General features: G+C 35.8%; 1 protein-coding gene and 1 long non-coding RNA gene across 7 annotated transcripts; one reads left to right on the plus strand and one right to left on the minus strand.

Moving 5' to 3' along the window:
* The first annotated feature begins 712 nt into the window (after nt 1–712).
* Nucleotides 713–7,815, plus strand: LOC103947007 (serine acetyltransferase 5). 6 transcript variants are annotated; one of them, XM_048572710.1, is made up of 3 exons: nt 713–865; nt 6,567–6,993; nt 7,156–7,815. In XM_048572710.1, exons 2-3 carry the CDS (start codon nt 6,628–6,630, stop codon nt 7,645–7,647), a joined length of 858 nt encoding a protein of 285 aa, XP_048428667.1. In that variant the 5' UTR covers nt 713–865; nt 6,567–6,627; the 3' UTR covers nt 7,648–7,815. The 6 variants fall into 6 exon arrangements, with proteins under 6 accessions (XP_048428667.1, XP_048428670.1, XP_048428671.1 ...); XM_048572713.1 differs by having other exon boundaries at nt 719–865; nt 6,570–6,993; XM_048572714.1 differs by having other exon boundaries at nt 719–865; nt 6,586–6,993.
* On the minus strand, nt 7,790–9,726 carry LOC103947157. The gene is made up of 2 exons (XR_001953191.2): nt 9,350–9,726; nt 7,790–8,544 (listed from the first exon to the last, which is right to left on the minus strand). It is a non-coding gene; the product is annotated as an uncharacterized LOC103947157 (long non-coding RNA).
* Nucleotides 9,727–14,246: the final 4,520 nt, after the last annotated feature.

Consider the following 14,246-nt stretch of genomic DNA (forward strand, 5'->3'; position numbering starts at 1 on the left):
CTCAAGAAAGATTTGGTCCTATGCCGATGTTCGGAAATGTTTCCTCAAATACAATTGGGGATAAACAAGTATCTCCTATCATTGAAGAAACAAGGCTACAAAATCCGTCTCCGGGTCTCAATCTTCCATACCTAGGCAAGAAACAAGGGTATAAAATTGAAGGAAAAGGGCAAGGAAAATGAGGAGTTAGCCTTTCAAGAGGAAATAGCCTCCTCATTGCAATTAATGGCGGAGCAAAATGTCATTGATGTGGAAGAAAGGAAGCGTAGACACGAAAAACGGGCAAAACAAATATAAGAAGAGATGAATGATAGGAACAAGGAAAGAGACACTATGAGTTATACTCCAATGAGTAAGACATTTTTTGATAGGAAAAAAAAAAAGAAATTATGGTCCAACATAAGTTGTTTACAACATTCGACTATACTCCTACAATGACAGATAAAGATCAGTATTATTATTAGTTGTTGCAGTTTTTAAATTTAAGTTGTAGTTACTTACCTTTTTCTCCCCTGGCTCTTTTTCTCGAAAGGGCTACTTATCTTCTTTTACCTAGTGGTCGATCAGTTCGGATTTATGGATCAATAGGCATGCGGATCTATTGTTAAGCTTGTTACCTTACACTTGCGAAAAACAGTTTTGGGAAACAGCCCCTCACTCTCACCCTCTTACTTTTCTTTGTTTATCAACATAGACGGTAACGTTAGTTTGCCGTCAACTCCGTCAGATAAAAATTAAAAATAAGAAGAAACTTCGGGCCTTACATGCGGCGATTACATTTTATCAATCGTCAATCCCATCAGCCTCCAACCTCTACGGGCAACCGGCGGTCGTCCCCGGCAATCTGATTATTGGCGGCTGTGAGGTAATCTCAATTCACGAACACGGTGAACACAGAATTCAGTTTCAATTTCAATTGTAATAGAGTTAGCTGATTTATCTTTACTTTTTCTCGTCATTCGTTGAGCTTTTATTTCTACTTGTTTTTCCTTTTGAACCATTTACAACCCGAATTTGATTTTTCTAGCTTGCACAAAGCTTTTGAATTTTGAGAACTGGGTTTTATTTACTTGTAAATTTTATGTAGTTTTTGAAAGAGATGTTTTGTTGGTTGGTGTTTATAGGGGTTAATGATGATTTAAAGGCCGATTGTATATTGCAAGTTTTGTTTAGCAAATGGGTTTATTGATCATATTCTACTGACTCAAGAGATTATAAGGGTATTAAAGAATCTAGTTGAAGATAAAAAAAATTGACTTTCTCTAACTTTCTGTAATATCTGGCGCTGTTAAATTAGAAAGTTTAGGTGCTCTTAGTTATGAGATACCCTGGTTGTCTGTTTAATTGACATTTTGAGAAGCTGAGAGAGACGGAGAGATTATGATAGCATAAGTTTTTCTCTGCTCTAACAAATCCTGCTGCTGCAATTGCAACTTAAAGATAACATTCTGAAGCTGGCCAACTTTAGTTTGAAGTTCCGTTTGAATACTTTAAACAAGGAATGTCTTCTTGTTCCACATAATTATATTGCTGCCTCAGATCATAAAATTCAGTTAACAATGAAATCTTTTAGCATCATTTCATATGAATCTTTTTTTTTTTGTCTTAGTAGACTTTGAGTGCCCTAAGTGACCCAATTATGCTATCATTCTACTTCCATTTTTGGTTTTAGAGTTTCCCTATTTAGACATCGTCAAACAAGCTGTCCTAGTTGGAGCACGGAACCTTATTGTGAATCCTCTGCATTTTTTCTCGCTATTTATCTGCATCCTCGGTCTTGACAGGTCTTTGTTTCTGTCCCTTTAAGGGTTTTACATCTCACCTTCACATCTTGTCATTTCTTGTGGATGAAATGGGTTTATTTCCATGCTCTAATAGGAAATTTCTGACACAGCCAATTTGGACAACCGGGTGTGGGCAGGAATTGATCCTCCTCATTATCTATTATGTCTCTTCATTTGATCTCGTTTAGGGCCAGGCGATCTCTGTTTTGAATCTCTGTTTTTTTCTATTTTCCAATTCCTTGCCGATTCCATAGATTGCATGTGATCAACAAAAAGAATATCATAGTCCGCCTTATTATTCGTTCATCTTGAAATGGGAAATCAATTCTTTAACCAGAATAAGTGGAGGGAAGCTTTGCAATTGTTTTAGGTGTCTTCTGCTAGCCTGATTGGAACCTTAATTACGAAGTTTTCAAGCAAATAGTGATTTAGGAGGGCATTAATAATCTTCCCAGTTGCCTGATTTCTTTCGTTGTTGTTAGATGGTTAGATGGATTTAAGTTGTGATTGTATTGTCAGGATTTGTGCCTATATATAGGCCAAACTAAGGAGGAATTCGGGATTGGGATCGACAGAAATAGAGAGTGTTTCAACAGTAACTTTCAGGCAGAGGATGTTGATGTTGTTCAAATGCATAATTCTGCCTAAACAAACTTCTGTCAAGGAAACAGAAACTCTCAAACTAAGTCGATAAAAAACAATTCTAATCAAGTAACTTGTCTAATTTGTCAGCATAATGTGATTCTTAAAGTCTTTGAACTATTTTATGCAGCTCTTCAAGAACGTGAAAAATAGCAAAGAGATGCAACATACAAAGAAAACATAATATCTTCAATTAACCGTCTAGCGAAGTTTGTATGACATGATAACTGATGCTCTTCTTTTGACGTGAATGCTAATATTGGGTTACCTTTGTCAATTTAAACACCATGGCATTGATGTTCATATATCAATGGGATTTGGTGAGGGTTACTGGGAATAGACTTAACTTTGCATTGTGTTCTTTCATTTATGGGTCTATTTATGTACGATAGGTAATTTTCACCAATTCTATCACTTTTGACTGTTGGTGTATTGGCCTAATTATGTTATGCTGGCTGATGGTGTATTGGCCTAATTATGTTATGTTGGCTGATTAGGTTATTTGATCATTAGGAGGTTCAGTTGCTGATATCATGTGTTTCTTGCAAATCGTTTGCCATCTGTTTTTCAATACAGGGGATTCAAACTAATAGTTGTTAATGATTATCTGTTTTCTTCAATATGAGCATGTTTTTTGAAAATGGTCTAGTTATAATTCTGTAAATAATATTCCGGTTGCAATTTTGGGTTTTATATTAGGTTTGCCCCTTGCAAACATGAATTGATAGTAGTCTGTATATGTTTCGAATGGCAAGATTAACTTCATGAAGTTAAGTTTTTTGTTTAATGTCGTGATCATAGGAAAAGTAACAATGTAGTGATTTGTGTTTGATTTATGATGGTAAAATGGACTAACTTAATTTTGTGTGGTCATTTAATGATAGAAGTGGTGTTGTCATATTTAAACACCAGAAAAATTGGTCTTTCCTTTCCACCCCATTTAGATTTTTTTTTTTTTTTGTGTGGATAGGTCACATTATCATATTTTCTACCCTATTTAAACCCTAAAAGTTCATCAGTGACTGCAAGGTAGAGTTTAGTCCCTACAAATTGCAATCTCCTTGATGTGCCGGTGTTTTCTATTTGGGCGTTCACCAATAAATGAGTGACCCAATTCAAAATTAGGGACAGGAAGATAAATGGAAAATTTTTAAGAGGCGAATGTAGAAATAAAAATTCAAAGAGGGGGTTATTAATAATTGAGAGTTTAGAGCAAGTGAGTACCAGGCTCATCGGTTCCGTCAAGGCAGTCACAGAAATCATCATTGAGACGGTCTCTAGTGAAGGATTTGGAGTCATCCCTGCAGTTGATCACCTCTGAACCATAGTAGTTTTCATCTGCATCCGCACAAGAGAAGAAATTATTTCAATTTCATATATATATATATATATAGAGAGAGAGAGAGAGAGAGAGAGAGAGAGAGAGCGATTCCGTCGACTTTAATCGTCTACTGATTCCGTCGGTCTGTACGGAGACACTCACAGACAGAGCAAGACAGACCGCCTGGGGATACAGAAACAGATCTTAACGGTGGCACTCTACTCTTCCCTCCCAATTATTGAATCTCCACCGTCCGATCTCCTCAACATTGTTCTTCAGATTCAACTCTCCGGCCGCCCATCTCCTCTGGACAGTAGTATTTCCCTCGCAATTTCAAGGTGCATAATCCTCTCTTCCCTCTTTTTTCGTATCAGAATATGACCTCATTTCATTAATTTGGTTCACGGTTTATCCCCTTGATTGAATTGTCCGTTTGTAAACTTATGTACGAAGGTGGACACACATTTTTGTTTAGTTGCTGAGATTTTTGAGAGAGAAAATTAGAAATTCAATCTTGATTTTACGTGAATTATGATGGGTTGGTTTCGGAATACAGAAATTTGAATTGGGCAGTTGCAATTTTGGCAAAGGATTTAGTCTTGGTCCTTTGCTTTTGATTGGGGTAAAAAACAAATTGTGTCATGCTTAATGGTAACTGAGTTCAATCCATTTCAATTTCAGCGTTAGATAAATTCTTCGTATGAACCGAATTTGCTCGCTGTTTCTGTTACACTATGTTTGGATGAGGGAAATAAACATGGAATTTTGGTAAAATAAATTAACAGGCACCAATTCTCTTGTTTGGATTCATAAGCATAGAAATTTAGAATTTCCGCATGAAAAAAAAACTTGGAATTTGGGACCTCCAAATCCCAAGTTCAAATTCCATGTAAATAGGTGTCATTTCTCAATTTCTATGATTGAGAGTTTAAAAATAACAAATTCTGTATTCAATTCCATTGTTCTTTTCGGTTAACCAAACAAGAAAATTTACAAATTCTAGAAAATAAAATCTCGTCATTTCAATTTCCGTCATTTTTAAATTCCTTAGTAATCTTAAACAAGGCAGAAAGGAAGAAGATTGAACTAATTTGAGAAAAACAAGGCAGAAAGGAAGAAGATTGAAGAAAACAGATAATTGTGCAATTGAACTAATTTGAGAAAAACGAGGCAGAAGAGAAGAAGATTGAAGAAAACAGATAATCATTAGCAACTATTATTTTGAATCCCATGTATTGAAAAATAGATGGCAAACGATTTACAAGAAACACATGATATCAACAACCGAACCTCCTAATGATCAAATAACCTAATCATCCGACATAACATAATTAGGCCAATACACCAACAATCAAAAGTGATAGAATTGGTGAAAATTACCTATTGTAGATAAATAGACCCATAAATGAAAGAGCACAATGCAAAGTTAAGTCTATTCCCAGTAAACCTCACCAAATCCCATTGATATATGAACATCAATTACATGGTGTTTAAATTGACAAAGGTAACCCAATATTAGCATCCACGTCAAAAGAAGAGCATCAGTTATCATGTCATACACACTTCGCTAGATGGTTAACTGAAGATATTATGTTTTCTTTGTATGTTGCATCTCTTTGCTATTTTTCACTTTCTTGAAGAGCTGCATAAAATAGTTCAAAGACTTTAAGAATCACATTCTGTTGACAAATTAAACAAGTTACTTGATTAGAATTGTTTTTTATCAACTTTGTTTGAGAATTTCTGTTTCCTTGATAGAAGTTTGTTTAGGTAGGATTATGCATTTGAACAACATCGACATCCTCCGCCTGAAAGTTACTGTTGAAACAGTCTCTATTTCTGTCGATCCCAATCCTGAATCCCTCCTTAGTTTGGCCTATATACTGGCAGAAATCCCGACAATACAATCACAACTTAAACCCATCTAACCATCTAACAACAACAAAAGAAATAAGGCAACTGGGAAGATTATTAATGCCTTCCTAAATCACTATTTGCTTGAAAACGTAGTAATTAAGGTTCCAATCAGGCTAGCAGAAAACACCTAAAGCGATTGCAAAGCTTCCCTCCACTCATTCTGGTTGAAGAATTGATTTCCCATTTCAAGATGAATGAAGAATATGCGAACTATTTTTGCAGTCTTTGAACTATAATATCTTCAGTTAACCATCTAGCGAAATGTGTATGACATGATAACTAATGCTCTTCTTTTGACATGGATGCTAATATTGGGTTACCTTTGTCAATTTAAACGCCATGTAATTGATGTTCATATATCAATGGGATTTGGTGAGGTTTACTGGGTATAGACTTAACTTTGCATTGTGTTCTTTCATTTATGGTTTTATTTATCTACAATAGGTAATTTTCACCAATTCTATCACTTTTGATTGTTGGTGTATTGGCCTAATTATGTTATGTCGGATGATTAGGTTATTTGATCATTAGGAGGTTCGGTTGTTGATATCATGTGTTTCTTGCAAATCGTTTGCCATCTGTTTTTCAATACATGGAATTCAAACTAATAGTTGCTAATGATTATCTGTTTTCTTCAATATGAGCACTTTTTTTGAAAAATGGTCTAGTTATAATTCTGTAAATAATATTCCGGTTGCAGTTTTGGGTTTTATTTTAGGTTTGCCCGTTGCAAACATGAATTGTTAGTAGTTGTATATGTTTCGAATGGCAAGATTAACTTCATGAAGTTAAGTTTTTTGTTTAATGTCGTGATCATAGGAAAAGTAACAATGTAGTGATCTGTGTTTCATTTATGATGGTAAAGTGGACTAACTTAATTTTGTGTGGTCATTTAATGATAGAAGTGGTTTCATTTTCTAGCATAAGTTTTACGCCAGTTCCACCCCACCATCTGTGGTCAAGATGGCAGCAGGTGAGCTTTTGCACGAGTCATCAGAAGCCGAGGGCGAGGTGCGGGTGTGGGCCCAGATAAAAACTGAGGCAAAACGTGACGCTGAGTCCGAGCCAGCACTTGCAAGCTATTTGTACTCGACAATACTCTCGCATTCATCATTGGAGCGCTCACTGTCGTTTCACTTGGGGAATAAGCTGTGCTCGTCCACTCTCCTCTCGACGCTCCTCTATGATCTATTCCTCGATGCCTTTTCCTCTGATCCCTCTCTACGCGCTGCCACGGTAGCTGATCTATGCGCTGCACGTGAACGTGATCCTGCTTGCGTCTCATTCTCTCACTGTTTACTCAATTACAAGGGCTTCCTGGCCTGTCAGGTAAATAGTCAAATTCAAATGTTGAATTCATGGTAACTACTAGCTTTCAAATTATGAATTAGTTTAATTTTATAATTTTATATAATAATCATGAAAATTGCTATAGTTCGGCTTGTTTTTCGGAAATTTTAAGAAAAGATAATAGTTTGTGTGATTTGTTAGGCTCAGCGAGTGGCGCATAAGTTGTGGAGTCAGTCACGTAAACCACTAGCACTAGCACTCCAGTCACGAATTGCGGATGTGTTTTCCGTGGACATTCACCCAGCTGCAAGGATCGGTAAAGGTGTTCTGCTCGACCACGCAACGGGCGTTGTGGTTGGGGAGACAGCAGTTATAGGAAACAATGTGTCAATATTGCACCACGTGACACTAGGTGGGACGGGAAAGGTGGGTGGAGACAGGCACCCAAAGATTGGTGATGGTGTACTAATTGGTGCAGGTGCAACAATTCTGGGAAACGTGAAGATCGGTGAGGGTGCAAAGATTGGGGCGGGGTCAGTGGTGCTTATCGATGTGCCACCGTGGACAACCGCAGTGGGGAATCCGGCAAGGTTGGTCGGAGGGAAGGAGCGGCCCTCTAAACATGAGGATGTGCCAGGGGAGTCTATGGACCATACCTCCTTTATATCTGAATGGTCTGATTACATAATTTGACAAGTTTCTGCCTTGGTTATGTTAATATCATGCGAAGCTGTGAGCCTGAGACCTATAATCTATAACGTTTACCTCTGTAATGCTACAATGCAGTCAACTGCTATTTTGTGTAATGTATAAATATTACATAAGTTGTTTTTACAAGAAAATCTCAAGGGTTTGATTCAAGGATCTGATTACGGGTCGGGGTCAGAACCGTATGGAGCGTGACCGTATACACGTTATAGTCGGAGTAATACGGTATATAAAGTTTTAGAAGCTATGAAGGGGAGAGATGGAAACAGGGGAGTTGGTTGATAAAACGGACTAACAATCATCCAAAGCAAGTTCCAGTTGCTCAGAAATTGTATGCTGTTGTAATGTTTTTTCCCTCCACAACAAAAACAACACATTCAAGCAACTTGCTTTCCAAGTAAAACTCTCTCCGTCTAAATAGTGATAGAGCAATAATACCTCCATTTTCATCTGTAACAAGATGAAATGCAGATGTTTGCTTTCTCATACTGAAATTCAAAAATATTGGTGTCCCGATTATGATTAGGCTAACCTCAGTTTCGTTCAAGCACATTGCGGTAACTATTGAACAAGTCAGAAACATTCTCGTAATCGTACGGATAATTTCCACGTCGGCTGAAGACAGAACCTAAGCCGTAATGTCAGACACCCTGGACAGCCTGAACCTGGTGTGCAGAGAACATTGCACTACATGCAAGGGGAGACAACCAAGAGATGACTGGGAAATGAAGTACGACTTCTGTGTTACCTGTTTTCTTCTTTCTCCAGTGGAGAAGAAATCCATGGCTTCATATGAACTTATTCTACAAGCAACATTGCCACCTGAATACTTAATAATTAAGTGTACCCTTGATACCCTCAAGGCTCTCCCCCAAAGATAACCTGCAAGGCAACATGAATCGAGAGTTACAAAACAACCCAAACTAATTCGTCAATTACCATGATGCGGTTATGTATGTACGTAAACTGTCTCTTAAGTCGCTGAGAAATTGCAAGATTAACATGACGAGGAGAAGCTAGAAACCTTTATTAAAGCACCAAAATGACCAAATGCCGTAAAGACGATGATTAATGCTAGCAAAACCATGAAGGAAGATCGACGACCAAAGAAGAATCCACAAAGTTTTTTGTTTTAGCCATCTTCAAACCATAATACATTGCCCAAAGCTCAGCATGGAGAACCTCCCCAACCCTTTTCTTAGCAATAAAACCAATGATCATTTAACGTGCCAATCCCGAATTAATCCTCCACTACCAATCACCCCATTGGAACCAAGCCACGAAAAGTCTAAAGGGAGAAGGTTCCCAAGCTAAGAGAGCCTGGACATGGTTGGTTTATTAGAGGTATCAACATTGGCCAACAAGCCTGTTTATACCAGCAAATGTGAAACCCAACCAACACTAATCCCCTAAATTGCCTCGACACTCAACTACAAAATGCACACCAAAAACAAACTTTTCCTTCAATCAACCATTGTAATGTTGTCTAAAAAGTACTGCAAGAAATTTAAGTTTCCACTGTTAAAAAAATGCTATTTAATGTATCCACAAATGAACCCTAACAGAAATCCAGCTATGTAAATAGTTTGTAACGGTGGTCTTATGAAATCCTAAAAAAATATAATCTTCACTTTGCGCAAACTGAATTAGCAATAACATTTCATATCCATAAAGACATGGAACTTACTTATGCATACAATACTTGAACTCTTGGCCCCTAATCATATCTTTTTCACCTTCTTCGAGCTACAATGAAAACACACCCCATGTAAAATAAGAAATGTAACATGTCGAATCCAATAACAGAGAATCTGAATATTATCCATCTTACCGGTTCACTCTCGTAGATAAGCTCATAGCAAGTCGGAGAAAGGCAATGCCAACCCCACAATCCGCTACTCCGATCATCGAAAACAAAAGGGAGCAGTCAGAGACTACACATTTAAAAAAAAAAAACCGCGTGCCAGTCCATCATCACATCTTTTAAAACATGTTGCATATGCATTGAAAGAATTTTTCTCAAGCAGTTTTAATTCAATACAGTTTGCAGGTAGGCCGTATCACTCATACAACTACCAAAACGGCCATGCCAAAGCAACAAAGTGTCCTGGAACTCAGGCATAGGGCCGGCCACACTATGGGCTTCTATGCTGCGAATGGTTGACGTTCCAACTTCTCGTGAATACGCTTATGGCCATATTCATATCGAGTGATACAAAGAAATTCAGAACCATTATCTTCAATGGCTTCAATATGATATTGATTATCTCGAATATCTCTAAAACTCAGCAACGTTCTTCCGGAACGTGGAGAATAGAGTGCCTCCTTAATGGTTAAGATTGTACCATTGGACAACATGATACGTGCCATTCCGTATCCTTCAATCAGGTTGGATGAGCCTGAGAGAGTTGTCAAATGAGCTTTCTTGGGTATTAAGTTAGTAAAATAGTGTCGTTCACGCAAGATGGTGTGCGTGGTTGCACTATCTGCCAGACAACTAACTTCCCCACTAGACATACCTAGAAATAAATTGATTGAATTGGTCACATGTATAAATATAATTCCATTCATTCAATTAAGAAATTCGAGAAAATAATATTCATTCAAATAACAATCCATAATTCCAAACAAACCAAAACCAAACAAATTATTTCAAATACTTAGAAAAATTGTTCAAAATTAAACCATAAACCTAGAAAAATAGGGGGGTAGGGCCGGCCACTCCTAGTGGTTTTGGCCACTAGGGGTAAACACCTTAAAAACATGTCTAATTTATTCATCCATAGGTGTTTTTGACAAAATTACGAGGAGCAATTGGGGAAATTGATGATTTGGTGTTTTTTTTCTGTTAGACATGAAAACATACGGAAGGCTCTCTCAACTGTTTTCCCCAATGCCCATCATGGTGCATGCATATGTCATATAAGTCAAAACATTAGGCACAATTTTAAGCATGAGAGAGCACACAAACTGTCTTTTACAGCTACTAAGGCATATCGAATTCCTGAATTTCATCGTCTTATGACAAAAATATATAAAGTCGACTCTGAGGTGGGTGATTATCTTAATTCGACTGAATATGAAAAGTGGCCTCGTGCGTACTTCGATAAGCGGTACAACATCATGACAACAAATATTGCTGAATGTCTCAATGCAATCACCAGAGATGCTCGGAAATTGCCTTATCACCCAATTTCTTGAGTATTTAAGAATGAATATTCTCCAGAAGTGGTTTTATGAGCGTCGAACCGAGGTAGCCAAAATGAATACACATTTGACAGATTAGGCAGACAAATTAGTGTGAGAAAATAACAAGCAAGGATTATCATTACAGGTATTTTTGCATTCACTTAAATAGAATATAGTTCAATTTGTCTATTTAATTTTGGTAGACTTTCATTTGTTCTCAAGTTATTTTACCAATTCTTATATCCCATAATCTGTAGCTTTATCCATCACTGTGTTTAGTAAAGAACTAGCAAGGGTGCCCGCGCGTTGCTGCGGGAATGAAAATTGTATAACACATAGAAGTTCTAAAAAAAATTATATATATGTATATACAGTAGACAATACTATTTACATACATGTGCAAATTTATTTACAACTCTTATCAACAATAAGGAACAAAATAGGTGTCCATGCGCGAAATGAAGTTTATGGTTGTAAATTGTCAAATTCCATACATGTCAAACTTCATTTAGGAAACTGAAACCATAAGGAATAAAGTGATAAACACGCAAAACAGTTCAGAATCTGAAACCGTTGCTTCACTAAATAAGCAGTACCAACAAAATCATGCTTGTTTTGCTGCAAAAGAACAAAGTAGAAAAAGGGAAACAAAATATTTATATGTTATTTTATTTTCTGTGGAAAAAACTTGGAAGGAGAAGCAATAGTGAAAAGATCATATTTATTTCAAATTTTTAGACAGAGAAAAATAGTACAGAAACCAACAATGAAGGCACATTCTGAGAAAGTATTGATGAAAACACATAGTACACATACCTGCTTAAACCCTTCCTCCTTTTAAACACATAGTACATAATAACAATATGCATATAAGCAAGATTGTGCTTAATTTTCTCTAATTTAAAGAAATGGTTTGCGCAATTTAGAACCTGATATAACAAAAGCATAACAAAAAAAAAAAAAAAAAATTCCAAAACCTAAAGCGCCTTTTGAAAGCTTGGTCCTACTTTGAAAATCTACAAAGGGAAAAATTGTAAACCCAAATTAAAGCTTCTTCTCTTACTCAAAAGAAAAATGGAAACTTTATATGGAAAAAAATTGAAATTCTGCGTAATCAAAAGTGGATCAAAACTCTAAATAGATTATCTTAACGCGTAGGAGATCGTTGTTAGAATTTGAAAACAATTGAAACTTGATTTTAAAACACAGACTTAATCAATTGATTTATGTTTAAATGGAAAGAAAGTAGTGGTCAGTTTTACCTATCGTTTGTTTAGTGTCGCTCAATTTCAATTTGTATTAAAAGCTTGAATTTTTACTTTCCTTCCATTCCCCTATGCATAATAGTCCAGTAGCTATTGTTTACCTACAACAAATTGAAAACCATTTGGGGAAAATAACTAAGCCTTTTGTTATTAGATTCTTGGTAGGCAAAGCAAGAAATTTACACGCAACAAAACTATTAGAACTTTAAAACCCAATTCCCAAATTAGGTTCTCGACTGGCTAATGATCATATTGGATATAAATTATCATCCCGAACACTGCAATGCTTGATTTTTTATTTTTTTATTTTTGGGACATTCTAGTTAATCATTATTTAACTGAAGAATACAATCCGCAGAACAATAATTAGTAGATAAAACTAAAGGGAACAAAATACCAAAATTTGCAGTTAACAACATAGAGCTAAGTGAAAAATACAAAAAATAAGGATAGGAAGGCAATCTTACCTGGGTTTGGTTATGCTTCTATCAAGTGCTGCCCTTAACTAACGAAATAAGCAATCTCTTCACGCATCATATTTAGTCATCAATCCCTTACACACACACACACACACAAAGATATTATGTATTACATTCTAATTTTTCTTTACTTACATTTTCATTCTATTTCTTTATGTGTGTAAACTTACAATAATTCTCCATAATTTTCAGTCAATTCCATCGTAATTAAAATAAATATTGAGTATATACACACTTATAACCACACTAAATTCAGTTTTCCATACGAAAGCACATACGTCAAATCAATGTTCCTACTGTATTCATTTAATCAAATGATGCATCAAATATAATAATTAAATTATACCTCTAATTTATAACCTTTTGATTTCGCTTCATCTACAGCTAAAACCGAAATTTAGTCAGCCCCCAACATAATTCTATCAAATACCAGATAGCAACACCATGTAAAAGTCATATTGGTTTTATGTAGCAGTTCAGGGTATTCATCCACTTCTCTTACAGATCACTAATTGCGAATTGGTTCTGTAGTTCTTATGCGGAATATTTTTTGTTGTTGCTTAGTTGTTCTTTTGTTTGAGTAATATATGTGCATGTAAACATGCAGGTTTCGTCTATTGCAACTTACTCATTTCATGTATACGATGGATCTCGTATTGAAGTTGTGAATTTAGAGGAAAAGAGTTGCATATGCCGACAATTTGATCTTGACCAACTCCCTTGCTCACATGCTCGTGCTGCATGTAGACACCGACAACTTTCATGTTATCCTATATGTTCTCATTATTATACTACAAACTCCTTGGTCATTGCCTATGCAGAAGCTATATGGTCAGTTGGTGATCAAACCGATTGGATAGTAACTGATGATGTGCGTGAAAGAATTGTCTTACCATCAATTACATGAAGAAGATATGGTAGGCGCAAAGAAAAGAGGATCCCATCACGTGGAGAAGAAAAATCAACTCGAAAGTGTTCAAAATGTGGTTCAAATGACCATTATAAACAAGCTTGTAGGAATCCAGTTCAACTTCATCCTACTTTGTAGAACCCTTTTAAATTGGAGTTTTATGAATAAAATTTTATTTCCATCATTTTACCGTTTGGGCCAAGAAATTGGGGTGTAATGAATAAATATTTTCTTTTGATCATTTTATTGTTTATTTTGGTTGTACATACAATTCTTTAAATTCCCAACAATTAAAAGATAATTACTTTTATTTATTTACTCTGATAGTTCACTTTGATAACATACTAAAGTGTTTTCTGTGAACCATGTGAGAAATAAAGGTTTCCTCGATTATTTATTAAAATAAAATTGAGAGAAAACTTTTGCTCTTCTTTTGGAAAAGAAAAGAAAAAAACAAGGAGAAAGTTTTAGTTAGAGATTATAGCACAACAAGTTTTAAGTCTAACAATTAGTTATTCATATAAATTGAGGGTAGTTATATTTATTTAAGTGAGATTTTAAATATATATGAAAGTTTTTATAAAAACTGACAGTTTTGAAATTAAGGATTCATTTTTTGCTATATTTGATAAATTCCCACTATGTAATGAGAATTCAAAGATCATTTTACAAAAATAATTCCATCTTCTTCCTCTCGCCACTTTCTGCTACTCTTGCAGCAAGTTAAGGTTGAACTAGTGG

Source organism: the organism of the source record quoted next, unplaced genomic scaffold, assembly GCF_019419815.1.
Source record: "Pyrus x bretschneideri cultivar Hongxiangsu unplaced genomic scaffold, Pyrus_bretschneideri_v1 Contig62, whole genome shotgun sequence".
Lineage (NCBI taxonomy): Eukaryota > Viridiplantae > Streptophyta > Magnoliopsida > Rosales > Rosaceae > Pyrus > Pyrus x bretschneideri.